The following is a 23,873-nucleotide window of genomic DNA, read 5'->3' on the forward strand; positions in this document are numbered from 1 at the left end:
GCTCAAAATTGGCTCTTCGTTCCGTCCCGAGCTCACGTGCAGCGGGGAGGTGCAGCTTCAGAGCACAGGAACAAGAGGATGCTTTCTTGGCTTCCGCTCCTTTTATCCGTCTTCAGGGTGGGCGTGAACCCGCCCCCGCCTGCCTCCGAGGGCGTGGTCGGCCGCGTCGGTGTCTAGGCCAGCCCACTCTAGGGCGGGAAAAAGGCACGCCCCGGCTACGCCGCTTCGGGCATACCAGCCGAGACTCGCCTCCCGCCCAAGATGGCTTCCCGGGGGGATCGAGGTACTCCACCATACGTTCGGGGGGACCGAATGGTCGCCCCTTTCCATTTTTAGAATTAGCGAGAGAAAGCTATATAATAGAAGGTTTTGTTATTGCAGAAGTAAGATAGTTGCATACGTTGTTTACAGCACAATATAATGTGGTAGGGCGAAGGAGCTGCATTTTACAAACATAATAAATACACAGAAACAGATAGATAGTTGAAGTGGGTACGGGCACATTCGCTCAACTCCATTTTATTATGTTGCTATTGGTAACAAGTAGAATAGTAATCATGATAGTATACACAGTTATTCAATCATAAATGGTTTATGACTTCTGCTGTACAAAGGTAGTAGCACTACATGTGAAATAATACACAGAAGATTCTATCGTAAAGGGTTCATGAGTTGTGGTGCACTAAGGTAGGGTCGGTTTGTGTTGAACCTGCGGTGATGTGTGGTTCAGGCAGACCGCACTGGTAAGACTGTGTTTTGACTATTGAATTTTGCCTTAACAAGGGCATGTGGTGATTATTTACAGTGTACTGAGTTACTGGTACGTCTAGTGTTTAGCGTGTGCTCACCCTGCAATGATGCGTGGTCTGAACGGGCTGCACTCAAACCATTCACTGTTGCCTACAGTACTGTATGAACTTTGAGGGGGAAAAAAAACTAGCATCAATGGTTATCAATTGCTGTGCAAACTAGGTGTACTGATTGCTCCCCATAACAAATTAAATGATTGCACTTCCCGCAGTGCATTCTAACTTTCCCAAATTGGGGACGTATGTCTGGTGGCGATGTTGAAGGTGATACCCCAGAGGTATTTGGTATTGCCGGTGGTAGAGGTACATTTTGGCGCTATCTTCTACATTCTTTGTGACCATAGTTCACAGGATGCAGCGATTGAACGTGCTTGCGCATACTAGCAGTCCAACAGCACTACTTTTTGTCTCTGCTTTAAATAAATCGATGCTGAATTTAATGCTGTCTGTAGTGTAGATCCAAAGCTGAATTCAAATTGTGAACCCTACTCTCCGCAGTGTACATTGAAGCCAGTAGTCAGTACAGTTATAGAACAATGCTTTTTTTCACAAAATCTGAATACATACAGTATAATGGTCTCTGCATTACATAAACCAAGGCTGAATTCCCTACTGTCTATAGTGTAGATGCAAAGCTGAATTCAAGTTGTAAACCCTGCTGTCCGCAGAGTAGATCTTAGGGTGGACTGCATCATCTGTAATCATGATTGAAGTGAAAGATAGAACATATATGCGGCGTGAATTTTATTATTCAACTAAATCTATAAGTGATATAAAAGAAGTTTTTAAAAGAAGCATACTAAAGGGATATTGTATAGGGTTTGATAGGTGTTATACTTAGTTTGGTTTGCACTGAGTTAGTGGTACCTGAAACAACAAGGTTATGTGGAGCCTACGATGATGTGTGGTCCGGGCAGGCCGTACTGATAGTAATGTTTTTGTCTTGTGAATTCTGCCTTAGTAAGGGCACATGGTGATTTTGTGTAGATTTGAGGGACATTACTTTGTTTGGTACTGCACTCTATAAATAATGAATGAAGAATCAGTTGAATTCTGCCAGAATGCGGCCATGTGGTGATGAATTATGGTGCACTGAGTTAGTAGTACCTTTTGGACTGAGCGTGTACATAACATGCCATGATGCGTGGTTCAGGCAGACCGCTCTGGCAATAATATGTTTTGACTATTGAATTTTGCCTTAACAAGGGCATGTGGCGATTATTTACGGTGTACTGAGTTAGTGGTACGTCTGGTGTTTACCGTGTGCACACCCTGCGATGATGCGTGGTCTGAACGGGCTGCACTCAAAGCATTAAGTGTTGCATACTGGACTGCATGTACTTTGAGGGGGGGGGGGGGAAGTACCATGGATGGTAATCAATTCTTCAGCAACAAAATGATCAGAATCAGATGATTCTTCCAGTGGTGTAGACATTTTTGTCTCCAAAAAAGAAATTCAGGTTTCCACTGAAGAATAAGTGAAGTTCAAAATGTGACCTATGCTGTCCGCAGTGTAGACTGACATTAAGTGTTCCTTTGCACTTGCAGCGTGAATTTTATTATTCAACTAACCTCTTTGGTGGCTGATGACTGGCTAGAAGTCACTAAGATTCCAGGATTTAGTAATACTGGTCCAGGCCAGAAATCAGTCTATAATTGAAAGGACGTTCAGGTCACTGGCAGGTGTCTTTACAAGAGGTTTCATTATAATAGCATGTATGTCTGGGATGTTTCCTACCATCAGAGATGTTTTGACGAATATGGTGATGATTGTCACGAAGGCATATTGGTCATGTTAAATGGTTTTGGCACTGTAGGCTTTTGAGCAGGTGGTAACATGTTTTAGTTTGTTGATGATTTTATTTACAAATGCTTTCAACTAGTGTGGCAAAGGAATCCCAGAAGGGGCGTCAGTCTGCAAGGACAATGATCTCATTCTGGCAGATAAGGGACATTTATATTAGTGAGCATATTAATGATCTTGCCATTGGAAAGCTTCACGTCAAATATGTAAAACAAGGATTTGAGGTATATTTCTTTCTCCAAACATCCCTCAGAACATGGGTGGAGCCTAGATCCAGCAGAGACTGAAGAGCCTTAGATGTACGACCTTTATACTTTGTAGGGCCCGTGCCTACCAAATCCACATTCAAATTGATATAGAAATCCCCACACATGATAAGAGGGAGTGGCCATAATGATAACTCAGAATTTAAACACACAAACACCGCTGGGTCTTCCAAGACTGACCCATATACTGAACAAAGTGTAAAACCCTCTTAGTTTTTTAAAATATCTTCAGCTCTTTTTTTTAATTTTATTTTTTAAATTTTATTTTGTAGTGCGCACAGCTATCCAACAAGGGTTTCCCAGCGCAATATCGGAATTAGCAATGTTGGTTAAAAAAACTATTTTTTAATTGTTTCCGGAAGACGGGGAAACAGCTTCTCCCTCCTCATCCCATCAGGTAAGGAATTCCATAAGGTTGGCCCAAGAAGAGAAAAGGAGCGGCTTCCCATTCTCGACAATTTAAACCTCGGGATTTCAAACAGTTCTCCTGATGACGAGCGAAGTAGGCGCCGGGGGTGATACTCATGAACCAGATCTTGTAGATATTTGGGGGCAGAGCCGATCTTTATTCTGAACATATAGCATAAGGCTTTAAATTTTATGCGATGTTCTACCTTAAGCCAATGCAGTTCTTTCAGGGCATTTCCCATGTTGGACATTCTGGAAAGGCCGCAAAGCAATCTGGCAGCAGAATTTTGCACCACCTGAAGCTTACGTAGTACCTCTCTGTTAGACCCCGGAAGAGAATGTTACCGTAGTCCAGGCGAGATGTTACTAGAGCCTGGATGACTGTTCTTTGGGTCTCAACAGGGAGCATCCAGATTATTTTTTTTAGCCATTTTAAGATGGTAAAACAGGTGGCTGCTGTCTGAACTGCCTGTTGTTTCATTGACAATTTATTGTCGATAATAAAGCCTAGATTGCGTGCCTGAGAGGATGGCGTGGGTAAAGGTCCCATTTCAGCTAGCCAATGTTGGGGGCCCCAACGTTCAGACTCATTCCCAAAAATGAGTACTTCCGTCTTTTCCCCGTTAAGCTTGAGCAAATTGAGTTGCATTGATACTGCAATCTTGCGCAAGCCTAATTCCAGATTAGAAGGGTCCTGTTTCCCCCCTGCTGATAATGAAAAGATGATTTGTGTATCATCAGCATAGGAAAACAATGCAAGCCCTGCAGCTTCCGCAATCATTGCTAATGGTTGCACATAAATATTGAAAAACAACGGGCTCAAAATAGAGCCCTGTGGCACACCATACAGGGAAGAATAAGACTTTGAAGAGGCCCTGGTAGAGAACACCTGGAATGTTCATTCCGCTAAAAAGGAAGACACCCAGCCAAGCGCAGTCCCAGCAATACCCAGTGCCTGTAAAGATTCAAGTAATACGGTATGAGAAACTGTATCAAAAGCGGCACTTAGATCTAATAAAATAAGGGCAACTGTGTCGCCGGCGTCCAAGCACTGGCGTAACATCTCAGTAACGCCTATCAATGTGGTCTCCGTAGAGAACCCTGCTCTGAATCCTGATTGCGAGTTGTTCAAAAATTGGGATGCTTCCACAAACAAAGGTAACTGGCCATTAACGTGTTTCTCCAAGACCTTCGAGAAAGTCGGGAGCAGGGAAATGGGTCTAAAATTAGATGGCATGGTTAGATCTGCATTTGGCTTTTTTAACAGAGGTAAGACCATTGCATGTTTCCAGACTGTGGGCATCTGTGCTTCTCTAAGAGAAGCGTTTAGTAGTCCCATCACTAATCCAAGAGCGGGTTGTTACATCTGAAGAAGCACTGTGGCTGGAAGCAGATCACATGGAGAACCCGATTTAATACTAGTTAAAATTTTTAATAACCAGTGATCTGCAGTTTATTAGTGCAGTTTTAAGAGGTATTGTCACCTTGGGGCCCAGGGGTAATGATGAGCTAAGTAAAGAAGAATATCTATCCCGTGTGATGTATTTGTTCAAGGAGAAACCACAACACTTACATGAGAGATCCAAGCTCCGGGTTTCAGATGTGTGGTGCAGGGCGTGGGGGCGCCAAGTAGGTCTAAGTGCAAGTATCTCCATCTGGCTATATGAAGTCCTATGGGTGATGTTAAATCAGGCAGCGTTTCCTGCCCCGGCCATGTGCTGGTCGCGGACGGATCCAAAAGATCCCACTGCTCCAATTTTAGCCGTGAGACTTCTGACCCGGAATACATCCGGGTAGTGTTCTGCAGGGCCGGGGTTGACAAATTAATTCCCCCTAGTTTCTGATGAATTTGTTCAACTTTGTTTATGAAGAACTTGGGAAGGGAATCACATTGAGGTTCATCAAGAACAGGCGGACTAGGCTCAGTCCCAGAACCTGGCAGCTTTTTAAACATGGAAAACAGAGTCAGCGAGCAATTATTTGCCCCCGAAATAGACGAGGAAACATAGTCAGCATATGCCTTTTTACACAATGCATGATATTTTTTCAGTGTGGCTTTATAAATCTGTTTGGCCTCAGGAGCCTAGCTCCTTCTCCAACTTCTTTATACCGCTTTACACTTGCTTTTTTCAGTTTTTAGCTGCTCCGTAAACCACGGGGCAGGGGGGCAATGGCCATTACATTTTTTAGCCGACGATGGCAGGCACGTATTGGCCGCGGAGGCAATCCAATTATAAATCCTATTCAAAGAAGCTAGAGAAATGGAATCCTGCGCAGGGGCATTGTTTAACAAAATTTGATAACATTTAGCTGTGTCCAAATTTCCCCAATTTCTCTGTGATTTTTTTACTGATTACGATTAGCAAACCCCCATCGGGAAGCTTTATCAGTTCTTGAATAAGCTCATGCCAGATGATATGGAAAAGCAGATAATGTTGTGGGAAGAGAAGGTTCAAGCAGGAAAAGACGTCTCTCGGAGTCCAGAAATCTGGCACAGACAATCTTAAGTTTTGCCTTTCTCAAGTACAGCATTTTAAAACAGATTACAAGTTGTACTACACGTTGGGGGAAATAGCTAAATGGGGTGGAACCAGAAATGAACATTGTACCCAATGCCATTCACACGGGGCGCATTTGATACGCTGTTTGCAACCTGCCCAGCCCTAGGTGGCCTGATTGGGGACATTACTGAGTTCCTGGCGGGAAAACTGGGACTAAGTATAGTGCAGAGCCCACAACTTATATTACTGGGGATTAGTAATGAATCAATCCCTAGCCAGGCACAGGCATTTGAGTTTATTGTAATGATGGATTTTCGGCTAAGCTTGGCTACGGCATGGCAAGACCTCTCAGCACCATTGATCCAACAATGGCTCACTCGTCTAATGGCTATTTATCATACGGAAGTGGCAGTATATGCAAAAAAAAGGAGAGGGGGCAAGGAGAAAAGGGTCAAGGGTGTGGGCACCTCCGACGGGTGGGTGGCTATACTATAAGAGGGATAGTAGAGCACCTTTCTATTCACTATAAGATGTGGGAATGGGGGTCAATTGGATACATTTTTCCGCAGGTGTCTTCTACGTGGGAAAGATAGCAATATATGTATACATGTTTGATCTGTGTATAAGACGTGACATGAATCAATCTTAAGAATGGACTGTCCACTTGGAGGGGTGTGTTAAAACATAAGCTATAAAATGTGCGTGCGATAAAGATATGTATAAAAGAAAAAAGGAAAACATCATGTCATTCTAAAAGCTGTAGCGAAGGTAACCCATGAATCTTAGAAGAGGAGCCTGTGAACTGTGCTTGGTAGAACCAAAGATCTTTTTGAGGAATTATCAGCGTCAGCTTTTTGAGATGGGAAGTAAACCAGTTTTGCTCTTAGTCTAGATGGTTTACAACCACTGCAATGGGTGTGACAAGTGCTTCTGGCAAAGGATATATGTTTAAGGTTTTTCAATCAGTGGGGTTCACTCATGTCGACGGGCGTCCATTTTACAACTCAAGTGTTTCTGACATTCAGAACAGTGATAAGGATTTGGCACAGGACGCATTCTTTCATGGTCATTGAAATGAATTTTCTGACTAAAGCTTTTTTGGCTTTCAAAACACTAATAAACACTTTTCCTTTATAACTTTGACCTTCCAATTGAATCTTTACATGCCTTCATAACACTCATACATTATTTTAGGTAGGATGGGCTTTTATATGTGGAGTGAGAATTATTTTATAACTAAATCTTCTCTGGAATTCAGAGCACCGAAAAGGTTCTTCCCTCATTGTGTGTTCTCTCATGAACAGTAAGATGACTTTTCAGACTAAAGGTTTTCTGGCATTCAGAGCACTGATGAGGTTTTTCCCCCGAATGAGTTCTCTCGTGTAAAGTTAGTCTGCGTTTATAACTGAAGCTTTTCTGGCATTCAAGGCACTGAAAAGGTTTTTCCCCAGTGTGAGTTCTCTGATGTACAATAAGACTGGTTTTATAACTGAACTTTTTTAGGCATTCAGAGCACTGATAAGGTTTTTGCCCAGTGTGAGTTTGTTCATGGTGAGTGAGACTAGTTCTATCTCTAAAGTTATTGTGACATTCAGAGCACTTATATGGTTTCTCCCCAGTGTGAGTTCTCTCATGGAATTTAAGACCACTTTTCAGACCATATCTTTTATGGCATTCAGAGCAGTGATATGGTTTTTCTCCGGTGTGGGTTCTCTCATGTCGAGTGAGAAGGTATTTACGACTAAAGTTTTTTGGACATTCAGAGCACTGATGGGATTTCTGCCCAGAATGGGTTAACTCATGCCGGGTGAGAATGGTTTTCCGACTGAAGGTTTTCTGGCATTCAGAACACTTATGAGGTTTTTGCCCAGTATGCGTTCTCTCATGTCGAGTGAGATCTGATTTACATTGGTAACAATTTAGGCATTCAGAGCACTGATACGGTTTCTGTCCAGTGTGAGTGTTCTCATGTTGACTGAGAAGGGTTTTACAATGGAAGCTTCTCAGACATTCAGAGCAATGAAAAGGTTTTTCTCCAGTATGTATTCTCTCATGTTGAATAAGGCTGAATTTACAACGGAAACCTTTGTGGCATTCAGAGCACTTATGAGGTTTTTCCCCAGTGTGAATTCTCACATGTTGAGTCAGCTGGTGTTTGCGAGTGAAGCGTTTCAGGCATTCAGAGCACTGATGAAGTTTTTCCCCAGTGTGAATTTTCTCATGCTGACTGAGTCTGGATTGACAACTAAAGCTCTTCTCACATTCAGAACAGGTATGAGACTTCTTTTTGATGCTAATATCTCCAAGTTCGGTTTTGACTTGTATACATTCCATTATGAGATAAGATTTCTTTCTGAAGTTATTATTTCTAAGTTGGGATTTTTCTAGCAGACACACCATAAGACAATACTAATTCTTATTCAGCATCACCCACTCAAATGTGCTGCACTTGATCAACTTAACACTTTTATTTAGCCAAAGATCACTTCTCTGTAGAGTTCACAGTTTATAACCTCTGTAGGCAACCTAATTCACCCTACAACCTTAATATCAGCAGCTGCTGGTACTTATGGGGAAGCCTCTCATGGGATTATTGCCTCTTCATTACATCCATGTGGATTCTTTAACCCTTTTCTCATACTTATTTATTTATGAGTTAATGAAGCATTGATCAGGTCTTTGGTTGGTGTTCAGTTTTTCAAAGCTAGGTACATATTCACATAATGTATTGGCATGAACATTTAGAATACTATTGTGCATCAGTAGCAGCACATTGTTTCTGGCCACCCTTCTTATGGATGTCTTCTATGTCTGTATATAAGACTACAATGAGGATGTTAAAGATTGTACAGGTCTTGCTTGGTAACAAGTACCCGAGGTCCCATCTAATGGGCAAGAATGATAGTGGACACGGGGACCTGGACTACAAGCAAAAGGTGGCCATTGGTCACAGAGGTGCATTTTTTCCCCTCATTCTCCTTCCCTTTGTCCCTGATATACCCACATCGCTTGTTCATAACTAAGAGGTATCTTAGTTCTAAGCGGACTACCTGTCTTTTAAGCAGCTTCGTTTACACTCTATAAGTGACAAACAGATATTTGTTTTTGATATAAAGACAATTCACTGGATATGGTGCTCAAGTGTTCCATTTGCTGAGGTCAGTTAAAAACTCTTCAAGTCCCACTTGTTCTGTGTGTGTTATCTTCTCTTGGACTGGATAGAACTTAAGACTGATGCGTGACCTCTCTGGTTCAGACAGATGGTTTCTTGCCCTTGGTTAGCATCTCCAGGGCATTCTTCAATTACCATTAGAGCAGCAGGAAGTCTATTTAGAGAAACTGCTGTCACATTCTTTATTTTACTCAAATCCAAGTTTCTCACCACATCTTTTCATTAGATACTTTTCTTTTGTTGGAGCTCTGAAGCAACTTTACTTCTTTAGCATTGTCCTTTAATAGTTTTCAATTATTTGCTTATTACTGACTACCATTTTGTCTTCCATGCCCACTCTTCAATCACCTGTGGATTTAAAAACAGAGATTGTTAAAGAATGCAAACTGGAACAAAGGAATAACATTTATTAGCTAATACAGACATCCAGAGTCTGAGTTCATTTTGAGAGAGGAATGAGAGGGATCCAGGCATTTTGGATAGAAAGCTTGAGAACAATGGGACACTAGGTTGAAGAGGTCTAAATATAGAAATTCTGATGTACAGTTTTGTGCGCATCAGTAATCATCAGTAAGCTATTCAAGTGTCTGATCAAAACTTCCTCCCACTGACTGTGTAGTATACCTCTTCACACAAGTCCCCAAACCACGCAAGCAATATCTCAAAGAGCAAGCATGCCCACCCTCATAAGAGTCTCCCTTTCCCAGCACCACAAACAATGATCTTTCTCCCATGCAGTACAAAAGGGGGTGGTGATGGACGGAGCATCTGAACCAATCAAACACTCACACCCAGTCAACAGATCTGGGTTTGATCCATCACCGTTCTTTAGCCCACTCTGCCACCCCAGTTCAGACATGACCATATGTAAATCAGTCTGACCCTGTGCCTCATGTGAACAGTCCAGCCCGAACTGTTAAGTCATGCCTTCCCTGGACCGGAAACAAGCTTCCTAGGACCGGTTTCTGGCATTCCAGCTGTCTTCAGCCAGGCTTGCTTGAATCCAGTGGCAAAGTGAGCAAGGGACTCACGTCTGAGCATACCCTGCCAACTTCTGGTGAACAAAGCGGTACAAAAGGGGGTGGTGATGGACAGAGCATCTGAACCAATCAAACACTAACACCCAGTCAACAGATCTGGGTTTAATCCATCACCGTTCTTTATCCCACTCTGCCACCCCAGTTCAGACATGGCCATATGCAAATCAGTCTGACCCTGTGCCTCATAGGAACAGTCCAGCCCAAACTGCCAAGCCATGCCTTCCCTGGACCGGAAACAAACTTCCTAGGACCGGTTTGTGGCATTCCAGCCGTCTTCAGCCATGCTTGCTTGAATCCAGTGGCAAAGTGGTGTTTTTAATTGTATTTTAAACTTCTTCGCACCAGCTTATTTGCACTTGCTCCTACCTTCCTGCACGCTTTGCACACTTACCCTCATCAGCCAATTTGGGCGGGAAGCCAAGCAACCTGTGCTCTACAGAGCCGCCATTTTGGGGGGAAGTCTCGGGTAGAGGTCTAGTTGTTGGCCTCTCCCGCCCTCACCAGGATTAAAGACGCACTGGGGCTCACGCACGCAGATTGCACAGATAGCAGTTCCTGAGGCGGAAGCCGGGAACATAGTCAAGCGTTTAGTTTTTAATTGAATTTTAAACATCTTTGCCCCAGCTTATTTGCACTTGTTCCTACCTTCCTGCACGCTTTGCACACTTCCCCTCATCAGCCGATTTGGGCACTGACGTGGGAAGCCAACCAACCTGTGCTCTACAGAGCCGCCATTGTGGGGGAAGTCTCAGGGTGGCGGTCTAGTTGTTGGCCTCTCCCGCCCTCACCAGGATAAAATGGCTATACCTAACCGGACGCGCGCAACGGGCGCGCCTAAGGGAAGCCCGTCTGCGCCCGTCCGCGACCAGCACATGGCCGGGGCAGGAAACGCTGCCTGATTTAACATCACCCATAGGACTTCATATAGCCAGATGGAGATACTTGCACTTAGACCTACTTGGCGCCCCCACGCCCTGCACCACACATCTGAAACCCGGAGCTTGGATCTCTCATGTAAGTGTTGTGGTTTCTCCTTGAACAAATACATCACACGGGATAGATATTCTTCTTTACTTAGCTCATCATTACCCCTGGGCCCCAAGGTGACAATACCTCTTAAAACTGCACTAATAAACTGCAGATCACTGGTTAAACATTCTCTAGACATTCTGCAGTCCCTTAAGGATAATGATTGGGACCTCCTTTTCTTGACAGAAACCTGGTTAAGTGAGGAGACAAACCCCGCCCTGACTTTGGCCATTCCTGAAGGCCACAGTATTATATGTGCCAATCGACAAAATGGTAAACAAGGGGGTGGGGTGGCAGTTATTTATAAATCTAAATGGACGGTTACTTCTCCCCATTACGATCAAATTGATTGCATTGAAGGTCTTCCCTTTTGCATCAAATTGTCGGCTTCAATTTCATGTGCTGGCCTTCTGATGTATCGTCCCCCTCACTCCAGCTCCTCCCATCTACCAGCCATGACGGATTATATCATCCAAGCATGCACGCGGTATGCCAATTTCACGGTCCAAGGAGACTTTAACCTGCATGTGGAAAATGCTACTTGTCCCCTCAGTTCGAATTTCATCTCCGCATTGGCTGCCTGTAATCTTTTCCAACTAGTAGCACTCCCAACACACAGATTCGGTCACACGCTAGATCTAATTTGCTCTAATCTCCCTGACTTTCTGGTTGAGGATCCCATACCAGTTATATGGTCTGATCACTATCTTATTCCCTTTTCTATCCACATGACCCATCATGATAGACCCTTTTTAACCCCTAAGGAATTCGGTAGAAACTGGAGCAAAATTTCCCCTGAATCCCTCCAAGAGTATTTAAAAGACTCCTGTCCGCCCCCAGCTTCTGACCTGGACTCAAGTATTGCCAACCTTAATGATTGGATGGGCAAGGCAATAGACTCACTGGCCCCTCTTAGACCAATTAAAACCTTCAGGTCCTCACCTGCAGCCCCTTGGTATTCGGAGGAATTGAAACAGAAAAAGTCTGCTTGCAAAATATTGGAACGCTGCTGAAGACTGAAGTATTCCACAGAAAGTAAAATTGAGTGCCGGACAGCCCTTAAAGAATATCGTAAACTTATTATAAAACACAAAAGAAGTTTTCTATCAGATAGAATTGATAAAGCTAGCAATGCCCCCAGAGAGATCTTCAAAATTGTTAGATCCTTCACTGATCCACAGGCTTTGAATCGGCGTCAGCCTGTGTCTCAGTCTCTCTGTACTCAACTCTCTGTGAGTTCTTTGAAGAGAAAATTGCTCTTATCTATGCCTCTTTTCCTACAAAGGATAGCTCTGATATTGTGGAGGAACAGAAGATTTATAAATCCTCGGCTCCAATCCTCGCGGAATTCTCTGAAATATCTGAAGACATCTCCCTCCAGGAATTGCTCAAATGCAAATCTGGCTCTCCCAGTGACCCTTGGCCAGCAAAACAATATAAAGCACTAGCTGCATTCCTCAACCCCCATCTTAACTCCATATGGAACGCCTCCCTGAGATCGGGCATGTATCCCGAAGCTTGGAAATACGCATTTCTTGTCCCTATTTTGAAAAAAGCCAATGCGGATCCAGAGACCCCGGGAAACTATAGGCTGATCTCCCTTCTTCCAGCCCCGGTCAAGATCCTGGAAAAATTGGCTCATCAACAACTTGCCAGCTTTGTAGACTCCCATGGTCTCCTTCGTGATTCTCAGCGTGGATTTCGCTCGGGCGACAGCACAGAGTCGGCCCTGATTGAAATGGCGGATTCTGTGCGGTGGACTCTTGACCGGGGTTCGAGGGCGGTGTTAGTGCTGCTGGATTTATTGGCAGCATTTGACACCGTTTCTCATTTAATCCTGCTGAGACGGTTAAGATCCATTGGTATCCAGGGTACGGTTCTAAATTGGATTGCCTCATTCCTCTCGAACCGTAAACAACAGGTTCATACTCCCCCCTATACCTCCTCAGTTAGGCCACTTAAATGGGGTGTCCCTCAAGGCTCTTCGCTGAGTCCGCTCCTCTTTAATGTGTATTTTACCCCTCTGGCCGAAATGATCTCACAATCAGGCATTAAAATTACATCATATGCTGACGATATTCAGCTCCTTTTTTTCTTTGAAGAGCCAATATCCACCACCTTCGACCCCCTGAAGTTATGCCTTAGGAATATTGCGAAACGGATGGACTTAAATTTTCTCAGCCTCAATGCTGGAAAAATCGAGGTCCTGTTCTTCAACCAACCATCCCCGTTAGACTCTAATTTATGGTGGCCGGAAGACCTGAGCCAGGCTCCTCTCCCTAAGGACTCGGTTAGAAATCTGGGGTTCTGATGGGACAACCGTTTATCCTTTATGTATCAGGTACAAACAGTCTCGGCTGCCTGCTTCTTTGAAATCATAATCATAAAAAAACTCATAAATTATCTGCCCAGCGATAACCGTAAAACCATAGTCCAAGCACTTATAACCTCGCATCTTGACTATGCCAACAGACTTTATCTGGGCTTGACAGCAGGTCTGTGCCACAGACTCCAGACAGTGCAAAATGCTGCTGCCCGTTTGGTCGGGGGCATCTCACTTAGGCAACACATCTCCCCATACCTTCGCAAATTGCACTGGCTCCCCATCGCTAAAAGAATTGAGTTCAAAGCTATAACCCTGGCCTATCGGTCTACGAAAGTCAAAGAACCAGGCCATCTTAGGTCAAGTCTCCGCCCATACAGTAATTCCAGAGTTCTCCATTCAAACACCAAACTGCTACTATTTCTGTTTCTATTTAGGGGGTTTTGTAAAGCGCTTGGTGACGCACAACGGCGTGTCCCCGCGCTAAGGAGCAACTCTTACTGGAACCTATAGAAGCGGCATACTTCACTGGGCAAATAGTGCAGTTTTAAGTTTGGCTCTGAAAATTGATTCTGATGGCTCTAATCTCAGTGCCATGGGAAGTTTGTTCCATCTTGAGGCTGCGAGGTACCTGAAAGATCTTCCGCCCATACGAGCTCTAGACACCTTGGGAACGACCAAGAGTCCAGAGCCAGAGGATCTCAACGAGCGGGACGGCTCATAAGTAGTCATAAGTCCCTGCAGGGGAAGAGGGGATCTCCCATTGATGATCCGATGGCACGTACATAGAGCTTTAAATTCTACCCTGCTTCTGACCGGAAGCCAATGCAGAGATCGGAGGGCCGCGGCCGATGCAGCTCTTCTGGGTAGTTTAAGCACTAAGCGGGCAGCGGCATTCTGTAGGACCTGTAGGCGGTTGAAGTTCTTCTCCAAAGTCCCTAAATAGAGAAGATTGCCATAGTCCATCTTTGATGTGACTAGTGCATGCACCAGGGTTTGACGGGCTTTCACAGGTAAAAACTTCAAAGTCTTCCTGAGACTTTTAAGGGTCCCAAAACATGATCCAACCACCTGATTGATCTGGGGGCCAAAGGTGAGATCAGTGTCAAACCAAATGCCCAGATTCTTTGCTTTCTGGCACGGAGAGGGTGTTGGACCTAGGCAGGATGGCCACCATGCCGACGTCCACGCTGATTGGCAGCCCCCCACGACCAGCACCTCAGTCTTGCCTCCGTTGAGCTTGAGGCAGTTGGCGGACATCCAGGCAGCTAGATCTTGCATGCAAGCTCTGAAGATTGCTGCAGAAGCAAGTCCTTGAGAATCAAAAGCACGCCGAAGAGCCATCTCCATGTTTGTATGGAATACTAGTTACTCCTAGATTCAGAAAAGCATGTTCTGGAGGTAAAACTTTCGAAGTCTGTGCCACCCAGCGCTGGAACAAGCTTCCGCCTTCCCTCCGCATGTGCCAGTCGGGAGCTTGAATTCCGCAAATCCCTTAAAACCTTTCTTTTCTCCCTGTAAGTCTCTGCTTTGGACCATCTGTTGTCTGTTCAATTAGCGCCGGGACACCCCGTTGGGGTAGCTGCGTGCTTTATAAAATACACAAATAAATAAATATAAATAAATAAGGTGAGCAAGGGACTCACGTCTGAGCATACCCTGCCAACTTCTGGCGAACAAAGCGGTACAAAAGGGGGTGGTGATGGATGGAGCATCTGAACCAATCAAACACTCACACCCAGTCAACAGATCTGGGTTTAATCCATCACATTTCTTTAGCCCACTCTGCCACCCCAGTTCAGACATGGCCAAATGCAAATCAGTCTGACCCTGTGCCTCATGGGAACAGTCCAGCTCGAACTGCCAAGCCATCCCTTCCCTGGACCGGAAACAAGCTTCCTAGGACCGGTTTCTGGCATTCCAGCCGTCTTCAGCCAGGCTTGCTTGAATCCAGTGGCAAAGTGAGCAAGGGACTCACGTCTGAGCATACCCTGCCAACTTCTGGCAAACAAAGCGGTACAAAAGGGGGTGGTGATGGACGGAGCATCTGAACCAATCAAACACTCACACCCAGTCAACAGATATGGGTTTAATCCATCACCGTTCTTTAGCCCACTCTGCCACCCCAGTTCAGATATGGCCATATGCAAATCAGTCTGACCCTGTGCCTCGTGGGAACAGTCAAGCCCGAACTGCCAAGCCATGCCTTCCCTGGACTGGAAACAAGCTTCCTAGGACCGGTTTCTGCCATTCCAGCCTTCTTCAGCCAGGATTGCTTGAATCCAGTGGCAAAGTTAGCAAGGGACTCACGTCTGAGCATACCCTGCCAACTTCTGGCGAACAAAGCGGTACAAAAGGGTGTGGTGATGGACGGAGCATCTAAATGAAACACTCACACCCAGTCAACAGATCTGGGTTTAATCCATCACCGTTCTTTAGCCCACTCTGCCACCCCAGTTCAGACATGGCCATATGCAAATCAGTCTGACCACTCACTGTGCAGTATACCTCTTCGCACAAGTCCCCAAGCCAGGCAAGCAATATCTCAAAGAACAAGCATGCCCACCCTTATAAGAGTCTCCCCTTCCCAGCACCACAAACAATGCTACTTCTCCCATGCAGTACAAAGCATGTGTTGACAACTTAGAGTCGACACTAGACAAGAATTATGAACATCATGGCCAACCTTAAGCTGGCAGTTGAAATAACTACGGCTCAGAAAATTAGGAGACCGCATAGATCTACAACCACCACAAACACACAGTATCAAGCACACCTAGACGGATCTCTATGCCTTTGCAAAAAACACAACTATACGCCTCAACAGGACTACAAACCAGATGTTAGAGGTGGACATTGATGCCAATCTTACATAACATACCCTCACCACACAAACAACTTATAAAATACACACTATAGCTATAAATACTTCTCTGGCGCAACGAATCATAGCTTGTACTAAAAACCTCTGAAAAGTAAGACATCACCTTCATCCCAGGTAATCAAGACAGAAAAAAGAGAGCCTAAAAGGACACTGAAAAGCTTACTGCACAACTGCAATCAGCAGCTAAATATGCCAAAGATATAGCTGACCCCATCCCGTCACATAATCTAGACCAGGGGTGTGGAATTTAATAAAAGATCTACTTGTCCATGAGGAAGGTAGCTTCAGAAACCTACTTGCACTATCCCTTTAGTGCCATGTAGCGTGGCAAGAAATTATGGCCGCAATCTCCTTATATAAGAGCTCTGATATAGCCTCTCGGATTATGCCAGGGCTCATACTATGATAGTGTTTGAATATGTGCGATCCCCTTATGTTGCCACATTTCCGCATTTCTACATGCTGAAGGTAGTGGTACACAATAGTTCCAGGGTTAGAATACCCTTTTGAGTCTGTGCAAACCTACTAACTTGCATGTTTTAAGGTTTTTCAACAACTCTTCTCTGATCTTATCCCATACTGTGAAATGTTGGAATTGTACTCTTTACAATGGCATAGGTAAACAATCTTACAGAGTTGGGAAAAAGAGTGGTTGGAGGGAAAGTTAACTTGCAAAGCTCAGATGTTCGCATGAGCAAAGACACACATCCATATTTGCTCATGCCAAAATGCAGTTCACAAATATTTTCTAGGAGTACTATTTTTTGTTCTACTTCTGTAAATTCTTGGGAATTCACGAAAGCGGTATAGCTGCAATTAATGCAAGGACATATACCATGGGTGCACTTTTTAGACTTTCTTTAATAATTGGTTGCCTAATTTGGTCTGGCGTTGACCATGACGTTTATTAAAATGTTATCTCTCTCTCTGTGTATCGGATGGCTTTACTGTGAGTGACTGCAATCTGCTCTTTCACAAGGAGCATATCGGCAAACAGTAGTTTTGCTCAATGCCAGTAACTACTGTGGCAGAATATGCTATTTGAGACCAAAAACAATTGCTGATTTTGCCAAGGTTTGTTTTAATGGTGAGGGCCCGGCAGTTCTCACACCAATAAGGTTGTACAAAAACCATGCCAAAACAATTCGCACATTGACAAAACTAAAAAGCTGACCACCAATTTCAGACCTACTGGCTTTGCCGATGCTTGTTTATTTTTGTTTCCCAATAATCTTATTGAAACTGGTTACACTGATTTTCCATAATGAATAGTATTGGGAAATACTAGCAGGCATTAACACATGTTACTAAATAATGCTGCAGCTGCGAAGAAATGGTATCTGAAATATTACATTAGTTTAGCGATTTTTTTTTTTTTGCTTTCGTTTATTTATGAACATTTTATTTTGAAAGCAAAGACTCATCAATCTTGCTTTCCATGTTCTGCAAATATATGCATCAAATAAGGGAGCATTCTGGGAGCATTATACATAGCCTCAAATTGCTAAACTTTGAAAACATGTGTACAGGTTTCTATAGTGGAATCACGTAGTGTGGCTCACTGGTTAGAGGCGGCAGACCCGAGAGCAGAGGACGGCCCGGGACCAGGGTTCGATTCCCGGCGCGGCAGGTTTCTGGACCAGGGTCAGCGGACTCGATAATTCTCTCGCCTTGGTGCCCACTCTGATCAGCGATCACACTCGGCAACTCTGGGCATTAGCTTGCCTCATCTTCACTAACGGCCCCACCAGACCGCCGGGGATGCCTGGTCTCACCCTGGAGATACCCATTAAGGGACCATCTCTCAGGGAAGCCAGGAAGGGTTTCGCAGCGGTCGAAGCGCCTTAGGACCCTACGGGTAAGTAGTGCGCTATATAAATGCCAATACATTTACATTTACATTTACGGTCAGTAGTGCAGTCGGAGCTTACAACATTTACTCTCACCCTAATAATAAATGTTTTCAATTAATGAACCATAAATACAAGCTTGAACAGCATTATTATATGGACAAAAATATTACCTTAACTGCAGACAGTGCCCTTTCCTGATCCATAATGTGGTACTGTAAACTGGCAGCCAAAGGGTTTGTGCTGCAGGGGGGGTTGGGCCTACTTGTCCCAACGACAAAATACAAATGAAAACTTGTTGCCCTTGGCCTCAAACAATATGTCCTGGGCGTCGGCCTATAGAATTCCACATCCTTGCTAGACACAACAATCCTACTAGTGGCCTAAATAAATACTTTTTCCACACCACTATTAGATATCTTAGTTCCACCTAACTACAACATCATTAGACTGAACCACACACTACAACCAAGTTGGGGGCGTGCGGGTTGCGTGCATTCACAGATCAACCTTACAAATCAAACGATTCCAAATGGAGAAGATATCCTCCTGTGAATATATGGGAGTTGAAGTCCCCATGGGTTAGGGGGATTTATTCCCTGACCAAATTACATATTATCTACCACCCTCCTTGAGACAACCAGACCCTCATGAGCAATTAACAATCACAGTACAGACCTTACGACACCGAACACAATCTTTCTAGGTGACTTCAACCTAAATTGCAATTAAATTGAGGACCCACATGTGCCTGCACTAAATCTTTTTTCAAAGACCATAATCTGGAGCAATCATGCAATCAGGGGAGAGGAGTTGGCCTAACGGCTAGGGCGGTCGGCCTTGAATCTGGGGAACTGGGAAAGAGTCTTGGCAATGACGCAGAACATACTGTGATTCTGGGCAAATCACTTAATATCCCTGTGCCTAATAAAAATGAAAAATAAAAAAATGTGTCCTCATGTAATGCAACTGGTGCTATGTAAAGCGCTCTGATACCCGATCCGGCTCAAGTCGCGATATATAAAACTCTGTAAAAAAAAAAAACATGCACAGGTCGAACACACGGCAAAGGAACATCATTAACCCATATCTCCATGACAGAAGCACTATGCATAGAGTCCATAATGGCATGCGATTGGTCAGATCATCACAGCATCTCATTCCACATCTCAGCTCCTGAAGCACAGGTAACGAGATAAGAGGTTAGACCTAGACGGTGGGTCAAGGATACTAGAAATAAGAATAGAGATGAGCTGTATGATCTATGCCAAAGAAAACTTCAACCCCCGGAAAGCATTTCCGATGTTCACAAACTCATGGAACTATGAATGACAAAATGGAGATGGTAGCCCCCCCTCCCCCCCCCCAACAACAAAAAAGGACCAAAAACAAATGAACACAACCGTGGTATAACGGTCACCAAAATGAAGAAAGAAGCAGACTCCTATTTGCAGAGAGACGATGGAGGCTAGCACCCTCACCACACCTACAACAGCTCAGAACTCTTAGAAATTCATATAAAAATGTATATTTATTTTTATTTATCGTTTTGTATTGCGCGAACATGACCCTAGTGGGTATTAGAACACTTTACATGACGATAGGTAGGGTTGAGTTGGACAGGTAAAATAGACATGAGTGAATGAAAAACACAGCAATGAAAATAAATAGAATAAAAAGCTTGATCTCAATAATAGTCAGCAATAAGATGGCCAAGCATCATAAAGAGTAGTTAGTATGGTTACATTTTAATAAGCATATATATATTGTCTTAGGGTAAAAAACTAGTCTGCAGAAAAGATTTTGCTTCTTTTTAGAAGGGGGTGGTAGAAGAGATTATACAAACGTCCGGTGGTAGAGAATTCCATATCTTAGGTGGGACAAAGGAGAATGTGCTGGCGCCCGTTTTCTTTTTATGGGTTCATTTGGGTTTCAGAAGCAGGGTGTGCACACTTCACAAAGGTCCGCAGCCCCCTCATGGTTTAGCTTTTGGGCCTGATATCTGGAGGTATTGATGTGTAGCACTTTATGAGTCATGCATGCAATTACTTGTTGAATTCTTGCTTCGTACAGTAGCCAATTCAGGGATTTTAGGGCTGGGGAGATGTGTGTATTTCATTTTGTTCCAGAGACAAGTATCTGCCGTGTTGAGGGAGGCTCTTTGAGAGGCCAACTTGTATTGAGGTAAGCCACATAGAGTGGCACTACCATAATCCAGTCTGGGCAATACAAGAGCTTAGACCGTGTGAAAATTTGGCAGAGATCGCTGTTAGCATTGAGCTGAAGCCATCTTGTTTCCGGCAGCCATCTTGTCTGACCATGTGCTCACCATGTGCTCTTTCCTTCTTCGCTGTTGCTTGCCCTTCAGATTTGCTCAAGAACTGGCTATACATAGCCTTTGTTACTCTGCACATGCTCAGAAGAGTCTGTAACTGCCATACACCTGCTCTAGTCTGTTACTGTCAGGCTGTTTTAGCTGAGAGCAGCAACTTATCCCCCCTCCTTTGTTGACTGTGCATTCTCTGAATGACCATCTATGTATGTAACTCTTCCTATGTGAACTTGTACCGCCTCCTTTTGAGCTCCTGTGTGGGTATAAAAGACCCATGGTTCTTCTATTCCTTGTGCTACTTCATACAGTGCCGAAGGGTATTGTGTGAATGTAGTTCCACCTCGTTTAATAAATTGTTTACTTGACATTTCAGTTTCCGTGCCAACTTCTATTTGCTGGTCTGAGGACTTGTGTGCAGAGAAGGATGAACCCCTAGCAGTGGTAGGCCTTGCTGAGGTTCACTTCTACAAATTGGCGCCCACCCCTGTGGCTCATCGGCGACTCTGATACCCGACGGAGTGGTCTTGACGGAGGATTGGAATCTCGCTGTGGATGATCACTGCTTGAGAAGGCCCGTGTCTTGGCAGTCAGAGTTCTTCTACTCTTCCCGATCTGACCCTCCAGGTGGTGCCGGTCCTCGACTGAGATCCCTTCTGGTGTTTGCTGTGCAGAGACCATTTGGTCGATTCAGAACTTGACACTTGGAATCTGGAGACTCTTGCTTGGTAAGGTCATTTGATGCGACACTTCTTGTTTGTTTGGCCAAAATCTTGGAACTTGTTTGGATATATATGAATTGCAATTTGTATAGACCGGTAATGAGGAGATTTTTCTAATATTGTATATGCTGCAAAATTCTTGGCATGCCTGTTCCTAGCACACTTCATAGAATGTGTTGCTTTCTTGGAAGTACCAATATGGAACTAGAACGGAATCAAACGTCTCCCCCCCGCCCCTGAGGGTACACCAAATAGGGACATGTATATTAAAAATGGTACACCTTCTATAACCTATAGCACACTATGGAACAAATATACTAGTAATGATCCTGAGTTGCGATGGCCTATAAATGGGTCATTTGATCTTAGAAAAATTCAGTGTGTGGAACAATCTAGGTTTAAGCACAAAAGTAAACAAGATATGTTTGACTGTGTACGAATGTGGGAGAAAGAAGTGTGTGAACGAGTGAGAAGAGAGCAAACTTTGGTAGAAAAGGAACTACGCAAAAATATTCATGCGAATGCGCCGGAGCTGAAAAATAGAGAAATGAAGGAGATAAAAGAGAGAGAGGATAGGGAGCGTCGTTTACATGTACATGGCCAATACCCTGTCCGGAGCCCCCTTTACCCTCTATTTAATAAACCACAGGACAATTCCATTTTGTTAGATCGTTGCCCGCTTCCATATACTTTTCCCTCTGCCCCTAAAGTTGATTCTGATGCTGATATTTTTCCTTCAGATCAGGATCAGTCAGAATCAGATCCTCAATGTCAGACTCCCTCTTTTCGGACTGCTGATTGTGCAGCCACTCTTAGATCTGTTGCTCGCAAAGCAGCCCATGGTAACACTCCTGCTTAAGATCTAATAGCTGATGTACAACAATGGCTGGATAGAGAGCAGTTATATTTTGTAGAGATGTTTACCACAGAAGTAATTGAATGGTTTAGAAAGCATTTCACAGAATTAGAGCCTGTTGATATCGCAGATGATTATAAAAAATTGCGTAACGGTCTTTTTCTCCCTTCCAACGTGGCTGACTTAATTAGACACGTCGTTAAACTACGAACTGATGCATTCCGTTTGAGAGAGGAGAAAAAGGCAGCTGCTGCAGCTGAACAAACAATTCAGACCAACCTGCCACAGGATGACACTCCAGGGACAGATGAGAATATTGTAGTTCATGGGAAACCCATGCGGGAAGCCGGGCCTTTGTATGTCCCACCTGGGGTACGGAAACAGATGATAATAAAGATTCCACTGATACGAAGGGTTATTTTATTTATAATTGGGTCTATACTCCTTGGAGTAGAGCAGATGTCATGGCTCTTAAAGCTGCTTTGCCTGACCCACGGAAAAATCCGGCCGCTTTCTATGAAGAAGTTGCAGGAGCCATTATGTCTTGTACCATGACTTTATCTGATATTGATATGTTTTTTGGACTTATTCTACTCCTTGATATGTGGAGGTCCATTTGTAAAGTCGATATACTAGTTAAATTGAAAACTCTCATGCCTCCTGAAAAGATAGATTGGACTGTGTTAGCATCCTGTAAGCAAAAGGCAGATGAATCGGTCTCTGACTTCTTTACTCGTTTTGAGGAGGCATTCCACGACTTTAGTGGCCAGTCATTGACAGATGGCACGGGCAGGCATCGGTTTGTCGATAAATTTGTTGCGAACATGTTGCCAGGAATAGCTAGTCGCCTAAAGGCCAGCAAAAGTTCATGGACCACGTCTTCCTCAGTCTCTCTTTTGACTATGGCTCAGTATTATGAACATCAGGAATTGGAAGCTAAGGGGAATGAGGATAAAAAAAATATAAGGAGTTGAAAACAAAGGTTATGTTAGCTCAGGCTTATGGTCCATCCTATAGAGGTGGTGGCAGCGGCGGACGTGCATCGTATTGCCCGAGCGTACCCTCTTATGCTCGGCCTAATCTGTCTTCTGATCAGTGCGCTTATTGTAAGAAGATAGGACATTGGGCTGTTGACTGGCAAGAATTGCGTGCTCAGCAATATCAGTGTTGACGTGGGCAAATGTGAGGCCGCTTGGGATATTCAGGACATAGGGGAGGCATGGATGATCGTACCAGGTTTGAAACTGTTGCGCATACTCAGAATCCCCATAATACTTTTGATAGACGAAATCAATATCAAATGTCTGATTATTTATCTTCAGATTTGAAGGATTCTGCTTATGCATAGGAATGCCTAGGATGGGGTAAGGAATCAGTTGAAGTCCCAGTAGATCAGAAGGGTCCCTATCTTACTGCACATGTTTTGGGTTCTATTGATCGGTTTCTGGTTGACACAGGAGCTACTCGTAGTGCACTGTGTACACAATTGGTTCCAAGGGCTCCCCTGCCTGGCTTAACCATTACATCAATAGGTGTCGATGGGCCACCTTCCCTTAGCCCACTGTCACACCACTTGCATTTCATGTTGATAAATGTACTGCTCCATGTCCATTTTTGCTTTCCCCTAACACACCGGACAATATTGTGGGTCTTGATATGCTCAAGTATTTTAGGGCTATGATACGTTGTTCCCCCAGAAGGTGTGCGTGTTATATTCAATGATAACTATCGCTTGGTTGAAAAGACCTACCGTCTTAGAGAGGACATTGCATTGGGTTCACGCCCTAGTACTCTGTGGGCTACATCAGATACCTATGTGGGTCAAATGGTTATTCCACCAGTGCATATTCAGGTGAAGGAGGGTGCTTCATTACCTCGAT

The 23,873-nt window shown here is 44.1% G+C and overlaps 1 protein-coding gene across 2 annotated transcripts in view; it reads right to left on the bottom strand.

The window, feature by feature from the left end:
• Positions 1–478: 478 nt before the first annotated feature.
• LOC147738059 (uncharacterized) overlaps positions 479–23,873 on the bottom strand; it is an 84,591-nt gene continuing 61,196 nt past the window's right edge. The window contains exons 2-3 of one of the 2 annotated variants that reach the window (XR_015307449.1): positions 5,018–9,308; positions 479–4,733 (exon numbers count right to left, since the gene is read on the bottom strand). Coding sequence is in view for 1 of the 2 variants with exons in the window: in XM_086952109.1 (XP_086808235.1) it covers positions 7,043–8,188 (1,146 nt within the window). In the remaining variant the exon portion in view is untranslated. Of the gene's footprint in view, positions 9,309–23,873 lie in introns of both variants that reach the window. The other variant, XM_086952109.1, reaches the window with a different exon arrangement.

This window comes from Lissotriton vulgaris, chromosome 1_1 (assembly GCF_964263255.1).
Source record: "Lissotriton vulgaris chromosome 1_1, aLisVul1.2, whole genome shotgun sequence".
In the NCBI taxonomy this organism is placed as follows: Eukaryota; Metazoa; Chordata; class Amphibia; order Caudata; family Salamandridae; genus Lissotriton; species Lissotriton vulgaris.